Consider the following 16725-nt stretch of genomic DNA (forward strand, 5'->3'; position numbering starts at 1 on the left):
ATAAAGCTGAAGATAAAACAGTTCCTGTATACAAGGAGGTAAGTCAACACTGCCCCCACAGGAAAACCCGGCATGCAGGTAAGCAGGATGGCCTTGTGTTCCTCCTGCACTTCAGTTGGATCTGCACTGGCACCTGAGGCAGGCAGAACTCCCTGCAGTCTCTGTAGGTGATGGAGTAATGCACCAGCAAAACTGGCTAGTAGGGTTGTAAGTTACTGGCATGGGGCTGAGCTAGCACTGACCACGTAAGGAAATGTGGACTGAAAATCAAGAGATAAGAGATTTACTTGCTTGTCTAAGAGATATAAAACACCTTCATTCTGATTTAATTTGAGCAATTGACCAAGACGCTAGAGTTGAGTGGCAATACAAATACATAGCTCTGAAATAACACAGCCAGCTGTTCCTCCCAGCTGTTTCTTATCCATACAACAATCCCATGCATGCCACTTTGAGCATTATAACTTCACTATAATTCCAAAAAGACATCACATTCTCACAGAAACACAGGCTGGCCCATACTCCTTGTATTCATTCCCATGCACAAATATCTACCCAACTGGTCACACAAGGCAATTGCTGCTGTAGGAACTTTAACAGTGGCATTTGAGTCCTAGGTCTACATAGAAAAAAACAGAATGTTAATAAAACCAGCACAGGAAGCAGACTACAGCCTGGCTCACTGACACAGTCCTGCCATGCCATCAGCTTTCTGGAGACAGAGGAAAAGGAGTGCAGAAAGTTGCACTCCACACTGAAGGTGTGTGGGGGTTCTGTTGCAAATGAAAATTTCTCACTTCCAGCTTGACCCATCATTAAAAATAAACCTAGCCAGTGTCATTCTGCAATCAAACAGGTTTTACTGAGCTCTTTATACTGTACAGTGAACATTTGTGCAATGAATAGAGCATAGAGTATTGATTTCTCCCCCTTCCTCAAAGCATAAAAAGACTTCTCTTTGTCATTGTAGTATATTGATACTACACAGTCAGAAAAGCTGCTGGATGCCACTGGCAATGCTGAACAGTAAGCATGCTGTATGAAGCTTACAACAGCAAGCAGGGGTTTTCAAAAAAACATTTAGAGATGAGCTTGGTCTGTAAATGAGACTGGTCCAACTGCTTAGAGGAAATGCAGCTATATGGAGTGCTGGAGTCCACCACAGTTTGTGGAAGAAGTAGGAAATAATCTTGGTCACCACAACTTCAAAATGCTCCTTAAGACATTTCCTGATAATTCCTTGCAGAATATTATACATAAAATCTGTAGTTTAGTGTACCCACCTTCATCAATTATCTTAGCTAGATCTTCTGGATAACTTGCCGCTTCGCCTGTTATGGAGACAGCTTCTTTCCTTAAACCTCATGAACCAACCTCTGCTAGCTTCAAACTTCTTCTGCAGCTTCCTCACCTCTCTCAGCCTTCACAGAATTGAAGAGTTAGGGCCTTCCTCTGGATTAGGCTTTGGCTTAAGGGACTGTTGGGGCTGGTTTGATCTTCTATCAAGACCACTAAAACTTTCTCTGTATCAGCAATAAAGGCTGTTTCGCTTTCTTATCATTTGTGTGTTCACTGGAGTAGCACTTTTAATTTCCTTCAAGAACTTTTCCTTTGCATTCACAACTTGGCTGTTTGGCACAAGAGCCTAGCTTTCGGCCTGTCTCGGCTTTTGACATGCCTTCCTTTCACTTGAACACTTAGAGGCCACTGTAGGGTTATTAATTGGCCTAATTTCAATATTGTTGTGTCTCGGGGAATAGGGAGGCCCAAGGAGAGGGAGAGAGATGGGGGAATGGCCAGTTGGTGGAGCAGTCAGAACACATACAACATTTGTCGATAAGTTCACCGTTTTATATGGGTGCAGTTTGTGGACCCCCAAAACAATTACAATAGTAATGTCAAAGATCACTGATCACACATAACCATAACAGATACAATAATAATGAAAAAGTTTGAAATATTGCAAGAATTACCAAAATGTGACACAGAGACATGAAGTGAGCACATGCTGTTGGAAAAATGGTGCTGATAGACTTACTGAACACAGGGTTGCCACAAATCTTCAGTTTGTGAAGACTGCAATATCTGTGAGGCACAATAAAGCAAAGCACAATAAAGTGAGGTATGCCTGTACAGATTTTACTAATTGTCTTCATGTGAGAAAATGAAAGTATTTTTGCAGAGACAAGAGTAAACCAAAAGGACTGATATTCTCTTACATAGAGCACAATTTTTTATATATATATATATATATATATATATATATATATATATATATATACACATACATATTATATATATATATATCCATGTGGAAAATACTTTTCAGGCCTATGGTCAGCATTTGCTTAATCAGCACAGGTAAAACAGAAGATGCAGGCACTAAATTCAGGGAAAAAAAAGTATACTTCCATTCAAGTTTGGACTTAAGCTTTGGGTTAAAGATCAAATAAACAAACTGCAAAGTCTTTCTTGGTCCTCACAGTATTTGAAACAGAGAGATTAGGCAAACATGAATACAGCCCTACTACTACTAAGTAGGACCACGTTAGTAAGAACATTCTTACACATGTGGAAAAGCATTGTGCTCATCAGCCTTTGCAGCAGAGGAACTTCAGCTTTGCAGGACTCCCTGTCCCCTTCTCCTTGCTGCCACTAAGGGAAAGAGCTCTGGAAAGATTTTCAGTCATTTATCAACTCCATTTCCTCCATTACTCTGATCAAACAAGGTTGCTACTTTGAATAAAAGTGGCTGGAGACCACCATTTCCTCCTTGTGCTAGTTTAGAACAGGGAAACAGCTTCCATGCTTAACAAACTGCACGTGCACAGCAGATTCACAGGGTAGAGGTTTATCATCTTGCAGTAATTCAGGGCTTACTTACGATTGCTTTATTCTCATATCCCTTCTTCCTTACCAGCTCTAACCAACCGCCCCCCCCCCTTTTTTTTTTTTACATCAGCAGTACCACCTGTTTCTCCCATGACATGGAAGAGATTACTTCACTAAGTGAAGAGCAAGCTAAGATCTTTATACTTCTGTCTGTGTCTCAGGTAAAGCTACCCATTATTCTTCTGCTGCCCCAACTCTTAGCACAGAGACTTTATTTCTTTTATGTACTGCTATTCTGAATAGTAACTTTGGGAATCTCCTCCTATTTCTTGCTGAATTCAGTTATCCTGGGACATGGAGCTTTTGCAAGCACAAAGGCGAAGGAAAAAAAAATCCCAAACACTTAAGCCCCTTCTCCCACAGGAAAGGTCAGATGGAAAATGGGGAAAAAAATCAGATAAAGGCAAGTGAAGTGAATTTTCCAAGAGCAGCAGTTATACCAAAATTTAGCAGCAATGACAGCTGCAATGGCAGCAAACATTTCAGTTGGTGGCATCTAGTGAAGTACACATGTTCTCTTACAAGTGTGGGAATCAAAGAACACAGTGAAAATGCAAATAATCAAAGAAAACAGTCCTCCTCAGCCTTCTCTTTACATTAGAATAGATATGAAAATATGGCTGAGAATAGTATTTGAAATCATTGGGAAAGGGGTTTACAAGCTTGGCTGAAATACTAAGGTCTTTAGGGATGTAACTGACTATTCACAGACCTGTCTATAAAAGCATAAAGGATGCTAAAAGTGATAAGAGAAAGAACCATGTTCTCAATTGTCTGAAATTATTTACAACTCCTTGGGGAAAGTATCTCAAAAATACAGTTTGTAAGATGATTTACTAGGCTCTGCCAAATAGCAACAGATATAAGACAAAGCTGTCCAGCTTGGAAAAGCTGATCCAGATTCAAAAGCAGTGTCTCTAATACATATACACATCTGATACATTAGTTTAGCTTTCCACTAGCCAGTCAGGGCATCCAAATTGGGGTTGCTACTATAGTGAGCGGAACAATGAGGAATGAATCACCACAAAGCCTCAGGTTAAAAAAAGAAAAAAAAGACACCATCCTTCAGAACCTATTAAGTTGCACACATTTACACTTTAGAGTAGTTTAGTCCAAAGCCTTAGGAAAAGTTGTCTTAAATCTTAAAAACATAGTTTAAGGCAAGTATTTCCTAGTGTAATTCACCCCATTCTACAATAGGCGTCAAAGATGAATCATTCCTGGAGGGCACTTTCTCTCTCCACTGGGTCAGAGTGACGAGATTAGTCTTGATATCTATCTTTTACATAGATAATTTGAGGAGATTAATCCAGGCAGTAATAAAGACCCGGAAGATGGATCTAATTCATTATCTGTTCTTCCTCAGTTTAGGCAGTCATCTGGAATGTTTAGCTATGAGGGATCAAGCATCAACTCCTAGGTGCTGGAATTAAAATCAGTAAGAGCCACCTGCTTCCACCTAAATCAGAGAGACAAAGTGACCTTGGTGACTCTGCCACTCCTTTCTCACCCAATCTGACTGCAACTAAGTGACCTCCTATTCCCAACCTTTCTATTTAGTCTACAGTCTCCCTTACTCACGTTACTTGAGAAAGCAGGTACTCAGGAAAGACCATGAGTCATGTTACTTCAGCAACAGCCCTAATCTGAAGGAACAGCCAATGTCTAAGGGAATAAACTCACTAAGGGATGGAGTAAGCTTAGCAGTCATCACCACAGCATTAAAGAGCTAACACAAATCAGCCTGCGGCTTTTCAGTCATTTCCACAAAGTTCCTAACATTCACAAAATTAAGGTGAGAGAAAGAAGCAGCTACAAAACGCAAACCAGCCTGCCACACTGCTGGCAGGCAAACAGTACTACTGGTGCCGCTTCTGTGTCTTTGAGCTCTTGTCTCTCTTCTGTTTTTCTCTCTCCTCCAGCCCAGCACCAGGCGAAGGCTGCGCTTGACATTCTGTGCTCAGCACTGACACAGGGCAGGGCGGCTTCCATGGTCTCCCTCCTCTGAGCACACTTCAAAATATAAAGCAAATTCCACTGCCACAGGGAGACCAGCAGGGTAGACGGAAACTAATATACAGGGGTACAGGGAGCAGAGGGTGGTAACTGTGATTTTTGAATAAACCTTTTTCGTTTTCTTTTAGCGGACTCCCAGCTTCCATTTTTTTGAGCCTTTTTTTTTTAACCTCACTATCCTACGAACAATACTCTCAACCTAAATAGTATTTTTCTGCTTCTGTGGAAAGACAGACAAGCTAAGAGAAGTGTCACTTCTGCTGACCAAAAGTTTTGCCTCTGGAAAAGAGCCAGTCAGAAGAGCAGTAAAGCATTAAGATGAACTATAGCTACTTTTCTCCTTTGACCATATGGTTATTCCACCCATCATTACCACCAACTAACAGGAACTGGTAGCCTGAGCCCAGTAGTGTGTTGCAACTAGCAGATTGGGCTGCTAGTGCCAACAAACTCTGCCATGACTACCTGTGTCAAATATAACTGAAAATCCAGATAGTTCTGGAAGTGGTAAACATTTGTAGTTACACACACCTACTGCACAGTACTCTTGTGCTTATGACAGATCAAGTCCACACCATGTTGACCAGTTACTTCCAAGCTTGGCTACAGGGAATTCAAGTAATAAATTTTTTTTCTGGAATAAGAAGCTACAGTTTAGGAGCACCTGAACAGGATTTATAAAAGACTTTACAGCTCTCAATGGATTAGCTTTGACTTTTGTAAAACAGGCATAAGCAAGAGAACTTTAAGACAAAAGTGGGGGGGAAAGTGGAAGGTACTATATGTAACACAGCACGACCTGAATGTTATTAACATTCAGGCAAGAAGTTTGATCTGATTTAACTTTTTTCATTTCAATTGTGCTTACTTATCAGGTACAATTGGAAAAAAAAGAAAGGTTGGTCTTTGCAGTGAAAGCTAGTGTTCTGTTTAAAATTAAGTCACTATTTTACATTTGTCACTTCACTGTCAGGCTTCCAGTCAAGTCCATTTAGTCTCAGAGCAGCTGGTTGAAACAAACCTTAATCCTAGCCCTCAGGCTGGAATTTCTTCTTCTTTGGCCTTTTTTTTTTAAGGCCTTTTCTCCTACTTTGTTTTGCATTGATGTCATGAAAAAAATGCTTCCCTTCTTTCCCCACCCTGATACTGTTTTTGTCTTCACACAGGTATTGTCTAACGTAACACCCTTGCACAGACAAAACTTTTTGGAGCTCTCTTGGGTCTCTACTTCAGTAACTTTTTTCTTCATCATCTTTAGTGAATCTGAAACAATGTTTTGGAAAGCCAGACTTTAAACATAACGGATAAGGAACACACCAGTTAATTTAAGTAATATTCTTACACATATATGTATATATAATGTATATATATATATAGCTAAAAAAATAAGTTTGTCTTAACAAGAAACATTGTGTAACCTGATGATTAAGAAATGAACCCCCAGAAGCTGTGCAATACTGTAAAATGTGCTGGCTATATAGCTGACACGAGGATAGTAACGCTTGTTTTCAGAATTAAAACAAAACAAAATCCCCCCACCTCTACCCTAGCAGCAGACTATTCCACCTAAGAAAAAACCTGATTCTTTGTTAGAGATTGCAAAATGCTGTTGAAGAGGCTTCAGGCTGCTACTTGACTTTAGTTGGACTTTCTTTCCCGTTCTCGTGCAGTCACAAAGTTAAGCAGGTCGATAGCTGTAACAATGCCAAACACCATTTGCCGCTTACTGGAAGAACCATCAGTGTGATCTACATAAAAAGACAAGGGGGGTACTCTCTTTAGGAGGAACAAAGACACACCATTTCGTTTTAACAGCACTGTTTGTAAAACTAGGAGTGCAAGCCATCCCAGCTCATAATGCCAGGGCATGTTTGCAGAGTTAGATATCATTGATGACTTGTATATTCTGGTGGAACCCAAATGTCATCTTGACTGACAGTCACACAGGAAACGGCAAGGACTATCATTTCAGAAAGGCTACTCTAAAGAAGAACAGGGATAGAAAAGGGATATAGAAGCTGAAGCATTATGGGAGGAAGGATATGGGTCCATCAGATTTGTTTTTCTTTAATAGAAAGGAGAATATAAGTAAATCATTGGTTCTCAGTGAGGCACCAGGTATACTGCTGACATCAGAATAGGCTGTGAGGCCTTCCCAGTTCTGTGCCATTGACAAGTACACATTAATTCAACATCTCTTCACAAAGTACTTCCTTTATATGGTTACATGTTAGCACTAGAACTTGTTTAATGTGGTTAGTGGAGTGAAACAGTGCTTCATATGACACATTCGTACGAAATTTTTATTTAGAGTAGCAAGGATTTAGCAGCTGCAGCAGGACCTCCAAGCAGGAAGAGAACTGACTTCAGTCTAACAGGTGAATTCTCTCTGACAGGGCACAATGCAGCAGCAGAAAGGACAAAAACTAAGTTACTGTGATACAGTGTTAGGTATTACATTCAGTATTGCTGATGAATAGTACAGCAACACGCACTTTTTTCCTCCAGTGAAAACCTAGAGTGACTGTAGCTAATAATGCTACCACATCCCTGTGAACTTTTAAAAGCATATACCTGTTTAACTAGAGCATACATTGCTTCAGTGGTAGCCGTAATGATTTTTAGCTGGTAGGAAAGGTCAACAGAAAAACATAAAGTACACTTGGGCATGTACACATATATCATACAACACAGGTTTAAGACTTAGAACAATGTTGTACAGAGCAAGAAGGTAATTACTTATTATCAAGGAAATACTAGCAAGATGAGAGTATTTACTTGCTTTACATTGGAAAACCAGTAAAATAGCTATCACCTTTAAAGGACCCTGTAACGTCCTCCTGCATATCCCTTTTTATGCTCAGCCCAAGTTGCCGCACGCCTGCCTCTGCCAGCATGAGGATAGCTAGCAAAATCCCTGCTGAAGATGATTGCAAAGGTGAATGGAGGAGAACACTATAGCTCATTGAAATGTTAGTAAAAGCATATATATATGTATTTATACATCTATCTTGGTCAGCAGAAGTTTGTTGCATGTTGTGACAAATCTCTCCCATATGGTACAATAAGCATGGATTGCCATTCTCCCATGCCGATTTTCACAACGGCAATGGCCATTTTTGTCTGTTTTCCAGCAAAGAACTAGAAAGTCTCAAGGCATTAGTATTATTTTGATAATGAACAACCTCTACCATTCTTCTTGTTTATGAGACAGTTTTCTTAAACCTCCATTGCACAATGCTGCTACTGCATGCCACTGTTCAGACAGTATGACAGAAAAAGATCTTAGTGAGGTTTATAGAAGTTCTGATAGGGATAGACCTCACTGTCCTCAAGGCAAGAGCTGCTCCTGTACCTTTTAGAATGACCTCCAAGATTGCTAGAGACTCTGCTGAAAGCCTTGGCAAATGGTTCCACAGGTATCACTTTCCCTGTTATTTACAAAAAGGTTACTACTGATCCAAATGTGTTCAGCTTCCAGCCACTGGCTCTTGTTATGCATCTGACTGGCACCTGCTTCTTCAATGAACTCCTATTCTAACTTCTGTTCTTATAGGGAGGTATAAAGTCAGTCTATGTAACACCTTCTGTTACATAGATTGATTCAACTTTTCAAGCCCTTGGTTATAAAGCATATTTTCTAATGCATCTTAGTTGTTTCTGTGGCTCTGTTTGAAACTTCTGCAACTTGAAAATACTCTGTTTGAACCAGGAACCACTAGAACAGGACATATGACTACCATCCTCCTATGCCACTGCCAGATACAGAGTTACTATAAAAACTTAATACAGCATCCTCCCATTTACATCCAAGAACCTTATTAACTGTCTGAGGATTGCTCAATGAAGCTTATGGGATTTTTCATTGTGACCATAAGGTCTTTGACCTGGGAACCAAGTACTCTGACCCTTTATCTATGGTCTAAGTTCCTTGTTCCTCCAATCTGGCTGTATTAAGACATTTGGTCTACTTATACCCAGTTTGTTCAGCAATCTAGATTGCTCTGAACTTTTCATTATTTACTGCTTCTTCAATCTTTGCTTCACTGCAAACTTCCAGGCAGATTCTAGTTTTCTTCTAGACCACCAAATAAACAAAAATGAATTGTTAGATGGCACAGGGTCAAGAGCAGATCCTTACGGAGTCTATTAGGGACAAACCCAAATTTTGATGAAGATTCTTCATTTACTATTACAATTTTGACATATCTGTCAGCTAAATTTATCTGTCAAGTCTGACAGTTGTTTTTAGTCTAGTTTTTCAGTGTTTCTAATTTCTCAAGATAGCCTAAGAGGAAGATATTGAAGGAAAAAACGCCATTCTCTGCATATATCAAGCTTTGAGCAGTTTAGTCATTTCTAGTTCATAGAGGAAGCAATGTAAAGAGTTTTGAGAAGGATTAAGAAAAGCAGAATTTGGAAAAAAACCCAACTATCAAGTGAAAGGCAGTTAAGTTAGCTTAAATACGAGATAAACAGGAACATGAAAAGGTGATGTTATTGTTGACATCTAGCTCTCCCTGCACTTCATGAAGTTGAAATAAAGGTTTTGCTTTGAAAAGACAGAAAAAAAATGTGGTTTAGTTAGCCTTGGACATCCACTGTCATGGAACTGCTGGAAATTGTATGATAGGTCTAACAAGGAGCAAAATCATTTGTATTGCAGGATTGTATTCATTAGCTGACTGCTACAAACTTTGACACATCATTCACTGCACAGTGGGCTGGACTCAATCATCCTATTGACCCCTGAGAAGTGACTTGCTTCAAAAGTAAGTACACTGCAATCTATGGGGTTATTAATGGATTTAACAATTACACCACAAGAATTGCAGTGGCAATGTCTGACCACTGGTGGTAGCACATGGTTACACACACAAAGGATTTGGCTTCTTCAAGCATTTGTTTACACACTCATGTGTGTGTTTGCTTCTTATTACTGTTCATATAAAGAATATATTTTGCAAGGAGCAGTACTCACACTGAATCTGTTCGTGGACCACTAGAGCAAAGTGATCTATTTCCAGGATATGAGAAAGTTTCCCCAAGCTGTCTTTCAGGTTAATCTAAAAATAGAGAGAGTTACGAAACTTAAAAGAAACCGTCCTTTATATATTTGATGGTAGATAATCCCATGTATACAATGCAGTATTAAAAAAATTACACCTCAGCATTTATCTACTGCTCACATCCAAAGTATTGTGAAACACTAACAAATCAAAGTTCAGTTGAAAAATCATAGTTTGTTGTTTCTAATTTTTAAAGAACAGAACAAAAAATCAGTCAGTACATGAAATTTTCATTACAACTCTGAAAACATACTGGAGAAACATTAACAAAATACTTTTGAGGAAAAAGGGTGAAAAGGAGTGTTCCATGTGTCTAACACAAGAAGTTACCATGAATCTCAGGATTATACTTACTGATTCTGCTCTAGCAAGACTGTGAAAACGTGAACAAATCAAGCTGTAAATCACTGTGGAAGTGAATACAATTGGAGAAGGTATCGGGGGACAGAGAAAAGCCCAAACGAGCCAAAACAAAACCAACGGTGAAGAGTGCTCAGCTAACACTATCAAGGCACAAGTCAAGGAACTTGGAATCAGGAATTCTTTTCCAGTGAAGCAGCTTAATATTAGAGTTGAAAAAGAAAACACCCTGCACTGAATCTATAGATGGAATATCGGTCCTTCCAAAACATTTAGCTAATCACCTGCTGAAAGCATTTGAAAGAATGCATAAAACTGCATTCTTCTTCCTACAAGCTTTCACTGTTTTTAAAAGCATCAACAGGTCTATTATTCAGGTGACTCTCCCCAGCTAACAGTAGCACCCACTATCTGATATACTATCATTAAAGTGATTTATAAGGGATAATGGAATTTATAGCAAAGAATTTTGCACTGCAGATTAAAAAAGCTTTTACCCTGCAGTGAGTTCATCTTATAACTGGGGAATAAACTTCACAGCATGAACAGTGCAGCTGAGCTGGAGAACACAGCTCTGGTTCCCATACTCTGAACTACAGGAGATCAAAAGGAGGATTCCCAGTAACCTGTGTTTAAAGGACAAGCATTCTGTAGTTCAGACTGAAGTGTCAGCCCTTAAGCTTATGGGTCATGCAAGGAGTGGCATGATTTTGGCCAGTGTCCTAAACAATTTAGCTCTCTGCTAAACAATGCAAGCCTTGATGTCTGTGACATCCACAGTGGAGAAGGGCCTCCTTTTGGAGGAGATTAAAATAAGCTTGATCAAAGTGGGAAGAAAAGCAAAAATCCACAAAGCTTCTGAGGTTATGTGCATTTAACCATGTTTCTCCATTAAATCATCATTTCAAATGAAAAATAACCAGTAAATGATGCTTTTAATTGGCATGTTAGCAATATCACCACTGTGTCATGTCATTCTTCCTCCACCTCTGCCAAGCAATGTCAGTGTTGAAGAGGAAAAGGATGTTTCAGCCATTCTTTAATGAAGAAGCATGGGGAAATTCAAGGTGTCCATGGAAAAAAAACCACAGCTTCAGAAGTGCAGAGAATTGGCTACTACAGCTAACACCACTCTAGCTACCAAAGTGATTGCACCACGTCAGCCCCAGAAACTCTTAAGGTGTCCAAGTGAGGGAGAACAGGAGCTGAACAACTTTGTTACGCACCACATTTTCACCTGACGCTTGATTATCTATCTGTGAAGGAAAAAATATATTTACATTTCATCTACAAAGAATGAGCATTCCCTCTCAATCTAAAAGACCTGGTAGCTGGTAGGTTAAATGGAAGTATTACATATACTTCCTGAATACAGGACCTCATTTATTTTGACAGTCTTGAAACTAAAAGCCTAGTGAAACCTAGATCAAGCATTCCATGCTAAAAAAGGGCCTTTTCCTGTAAATAAAGCAAAGAAAGAGCAAACAATATTTATATATTTTAGAAGAGCAGCCATACAGCTGGGAAGTTTAGTGATATCCTGGCACACCATACTGGATGGACAGGTGAAATTAGCTAACAAAGCTTCACATACCTTGACAACAGCTTTCACCAGCCATCCCCCTGTTTCAGCAAGGTATCTGGTACAAAAGGCAAACACTTGCCTGTTTTATCCGATACAGGAATTATTAAATAAGAGCTGTTTCAACATCTCTCTGTTTCTCCCCCTGGATATTCACATTGCCCAGCTTTGCATTGGGGTTTTGGAGAGAGAAGACAAGAATACCAGAAGAAAGCCTGCTGAAGTAATGGAACAGCCTGATGTAGAGTCAGAGCACAAACCTGGGAGCTATTCAGTCGTATGGGATAGTTTAGTGTGAGTCCTATGTCTGTGGTCAGTAATAGCCATTCTATATGATCCCATGTAAACCTTACCCAACCTGATGCCATTGTAGTGCTAGAATATCACAGTAGTACTTTAAACCAGAGAACTGGAAATTGTAGAATATGTTTACCTGTTTGAATTGCTTGTAGATTACTTTGCTGACTTCATCTGAAGGCTGAACTTTTCCAGCAAGCAGAGAAGAAAGCATGTTACCCAGGGTAACCATGCCCAAAATCACCCTGGGGAAGAAGGATAAGAGGAGATATAGTTAAACAATGCAAGCTATTCCTGGAGATAAAATCACCAACTCTCAGTGAGGCTGCACAAGTTGATTCAACTGTTTCTTAGTATAAAGAAACATTACTGGGGATATACTTGGATTCTGTATTCCTTATAGGAGACTCCTAGAATCCAATTCTCAAAAGGACTGGAGAAACACACAGATGTCAGCAGGTGCTGCAGGTGCCTAGCCCTTCTGCAAATCAGGCTCTTTGCATGTTTAGCTCTCACAATCATAGACAGCTTCTTGCAATCAACAAGTTTCTGAAAAGTAGACCTCACAGTTCTGTGCACGCATCTGTCCTTTTGAAAGGCCTCACAGGGCCAGAGACATGCTCTTTGCAATTTTGCTCTTGCTCCCCTTTTCCTTATAAGCATGCTGCAGAGGCTTATTAATCCTTTGTGTTGGCACTGTGACCAGAGAGTAACTGAGCAAACTCTCTTCATTTTTCAGCCTGTTCTACAAGGAACCCACAGGGTACCAAGGCAGGCCAGTCTGCTGGGAGACTCCAGTAGCAGTTACTGCCTCACTGCACTACAGCAAGACATTCTGAAGAAACTGGTGAAAGTTGTGGTGGAGATGGATAGGTTTGAGGTTGATAGTTTGTTTTAAATGTGAATTTTTGCTCTGGTAAGTTAAGCAGCTACTTTTAAAAAATGAAAAAACCCTGAAGAGACACATTGAATATATCATAATAATCATTAGAAACTTCTTAGATAAAGGGCAGAACAGTCCTAACATGACAACGTATTAAGTCCAGCACTGGTATGTTTAAGGTAACATTTCTGAACCATGCTTCAGTTAGCAAACCACCATCTGAAGAAAGCCAGATGACAGAAGGAATATTACGCTTCTAGTAAGTGTTTAAAGACATCCCTTAGGACCTGGTGAGGGAAGCGAGATATATACGTGATAGTGATATATATATATATATATATATATATAAAAATATATATATGTATATGGACATACCCAGATTCATCAACAACTGGTACCTGGTCGAATCCTTTCTCTCGGAGGATTTCAACCGTCTTTGCACAGGTAACAGTTGGAAGCACAGTCAGAGGAGCTGAGAGGCTTAACTCCTGAACACTGATGTTCCACCACCTAGGGACAAAACCAAACATAAAATCAAGCAAGTCTTATGTGGGGAACAGAGCGATAACTCATGTGCCATGGCCTTCAACACTAGAGGAATGACAAGAGGCTGCAACAGAGTCAGGAATCAGCCACAGTCACTAAACTTTAAAGCTTTCAAGTTTTATGACTGAAACTCTCTTCTTATTTAATCTATTTCCTAGAATGGAACACAGTTAGTGGAAGGTACTAGTCTTCCTAGTTTCATTGTTTGCATCTTAAATAGAAAATTCCGGGCCTCTGCTCAAAAAGTTACCCATATTTACAGTCACTATAGGTAATAGTTTTAGGGAAGATCCTCCTCCAGCCATGTACAGCTGTAGTGCTTTGCACCAAAGAACTCTGTTCTTGGTAGAGTTCCCTGGATACTACTTTTTCATTTTAGATATGACCCTTTTCATTCAAAATCATTAAGCACCAAGTCTTTTCTGCTACCACACAAATCAAGAAAAAAGGAATTTTTAACTCATTTAAGCAGATTTGATTATATCTGCAATTAAATACTGACACAGCAACACAAAAGATTAGCTAAAAAACAAAGGAAATGGTACAAATTCCAATGATCTTTAAATTAGCAACTGCCAAAATGACAATGAAATAGACTCACAAAAATCCAAATGGATCTGACATGCTTACCAAGGTTTTTTGATGAGGTCTTCCTCTTTCATGAACCCTTTCTGAATCATCCATTTGTCACTCAAGAACTTGGACCTGGAAAGCATCACGAAGTGAAGAGCTCATTAGCGGACTAACATCTAGCAACAGCAAACACAATATCAAACGAGACAACTGCACAGCCCACTATGACTAACAACTAAAGTGTAATTGAATCGAATATTGCCATTTGTCATCCAAGCTTACCAGCCAGGGACACGGAGACAAAATCCTCATAGGAAGAAAAAGGAATCCCATAGGACAAAGCTCCACCTACATCACTTCCTTGCAATACAGTATAAAGACAGCCTGGAATGGAGAAGTGCTAACCTGTACTCAGCCAAGGCCTTTCTGCAGCTTCTAAAAGTCATCCAGCATTGTGCTGGATGTAACAACAGTCATGAAGCACAGCTAAGGACATCACGTTTAGGTATACATTCAGAATGGCAGGAGAGGAATTGCTTCACAGCACAGCTCAAAGCTTTTACCCTGCCACCTGCAAATTCACACCAACACTGGCGGCTGCTGCTACAGTACTGCTGTGTCCAGCTGTCAGCACATGCAAAGAGAGCAGACAACAGCCTTAAAAGAGACCCTTCCAGAAATGGGATGGCATTGATGGTCCCCAATAAAGGAACAGCTTGGAAGCACATCTTTTCCAGAGGGATGTTAACTAACCAGTTAACTAACCAGTGATCGTTAGATACCAAAGTCACGCACAAGAAGCTCTCCTTTCAGAGGGCTGAGCTCTTGCCCACATCATGTCAGACCCTTTCTAGGTACTTCAGAAGTTGTGCCCAAAACACATTCCTTGTTTTGGTAACTGGGTGCTTTGAGATACATATTCAACTTGCCACTGCTGTAAGGAGGTCTGAGGGATTGCCTCCTCTGCCTCCTCCTGGAGGAAACAAGTAGGTTCTTACATGTAGTTCCTGATGGAGTCAGGGAGGATAACAACACAGCGCTGACCTTCCTTCAGTTCTTTGGCTGCCTTCACAGCTACAGACATGGCACTGCCTGAGCTGCCGCCTGCCAAAATGCAGATCAGAGACAAAACTGTCAAATGCCATAAGGGAAATGACAGAGAGAAACGGACAGAGCAAAAGAGAAGAGGGGAGGCCAGTACAAGAGCCCAGGCTGAGGAAGACAGCTTCTGAACTGCAGAGAGGCCTCCCTGACCTGCACAAAGCCTCATCCTCCCACATATGCACAGAGAACCTCAAAGGATTAGTGTCTGCTCTTACCACACAGCAGTCCTTCCTCTCGGATTAGCATGCGCGCAAGAGTAAAAGACTCCTCATCGTTGCTCTTGTACCACTGGTCCACTGTCTGGGATGAGACAGGAAGGGAGGAACAAACAGCTCTTGAGATGAGGAGGGCTGGGCAACTATGTGACTACATCAGTGTTGCTTCAACCCATGCTCTTTGAGGTAATAACTGCCTTATTGATCCATGTGGTTGGGTTTCCCTCCTGCAAATGTTGGGTGGTTTTGTTTGCCAAGATAAGATAACCACATTAATAAGACAGTCTTTACATTGACATCTTGCTGCAAGAACTGCCACGGGGAGCATGAATCAGTTTCCTTCCCTCTTGGAGGGCTTCTCAGGGACACAGGCTGTGCTCACAATCTGACATTGTCATACTACTTTTGTGGGAGCTTTTCTTTTTTTTTTTTAATAAATGAAAATACTAGGTTCTAGAAAATGTTATCTGCCCAGTGTTTCTACACAGCATTGTAAAAGAGAGAAACTGTTCAGCAAAGAAGTCTTCTAAAGACTGCTTTCCTCGATAAGAAAGAACAGAAATAGTTTTGTCTGCTAGCCCTCCCCTTCCAGCTCAAAGAAATATTTTCCCAAGTTTCTTCTCCATCCCAGTGGAAGGCAAGGGGCAGTTAAACCAAGCAGCATGACTTACAGATCTATCCAGCACCGTGGGGACGAAATCATACCCAATTCCTTCCACTTCATACATTGTCTTGTCAGTCTTGTTCAGTTCTTCTGGTTGAGCGAGGATGGAGCCTTCAGGATCAACACCTATGATCTGGAAAAGTTTCCAGTTTGGCTACCATGACACACTGCTTTTGAGAACACAGCTATTTACTTATCAGTGCTGGTCTTATGACAGCACACTGGCTGCACACACACAGCAAACCTAATGGCAATCTGGTCTCCTATTCAGTTCTTCCCGGCAACAGTCACCTCCCTTGTGATTAACATACTTTGGTGCTCCTGGCCCTTAGCAACCCATCCCACCTCCTTAGGTTGTGGCCACTGCAAATGATGGGCACCACACACTCTACATGGTTTTTGTTTCGTTCGAAGTTGTTTCTATTCACATGTCAGGTATCATTACAGTCAATACATTTTTTGCCAAGTGCAGGCAGAAAGGTATGTTCCCTTTGCTTTTTCCTCCCTGATTGTGTAAGAAA

General features: G+C 40.4%; 1 protein-coding gene across 7 annotated transcripts in view; it reads right to left on the bottom strand.

Annotated features, from left to right (window-relative positions):
• Nucleotides 1-1829: 1829 nt before the first annotated feature.
• Nucleotides 1830-16725, bottom strand: part of LOC112981982 (cystathionine beta-synthase-like protein) — a 32476-nt gene continuing 17580 nt past the window's right edge. For 6 of the 7 annotated variants that reach the window (XM_026098027.2, XM_026098029.2, XM_026098026.2 and 3 more), the window contains 9 exons: nucleotides 16212-16337; nucleotides 15541-15625; nucleotides 15220-15325; nucleotides 14279-14353; nucleotides 13478-13612; nucleotides 12356-12464; nucleotides 11567-11596; nucleotides 9893-9977; nucleotides 1830-6659 (listed from right to left, as the gene is read on the bottom strand). In XM_026098027.2, coding sequence (XP_025953812.1) covers nucleotides 6550-6659; nucleotides 9893-9977; nucleotides 11567-11596; nucleotides 12356-12464; nucleotides 13478-13612; nucleotides 14279-14353; nucleotides 15220-15325; nucleotides 15541-15625; nucleotides 16212-16337 — 861 coding nt within the window. In that variant the 3' untranslated portion in view covers nucleotides 1830-6549. The remainder of the gene's footprint in view (nucleotides 6660-9892; nucleotides 9978-11566; nucleotides 11597-12355; nucleotides 12465-13477; nucleotides 13613-14278; nucleotides 14354-15219; nucleotides 15326-15540; nucleotides 15626-16211; nucleotides 16338-16725) is intronic. The other variant, XM_064525671.1, reaches the window with a different exon arrangement.

This window comes from Dromaius novaehollandiae, chromosome 1, assembly GCF_036370855.1.
Source record: "Dromaius novaehollandiae isolate bDroNov1 chromosome 1, bDroNov1.hap1, whole genome shotgun sequence".
Taxonomy (NCBI): domain Eukaryota; kingdom Metazoa; phylum Chordata; class Aves; order Casuariiformes; family Dromaiidae; genus Dromaius; species Dromaius novaehollandiae.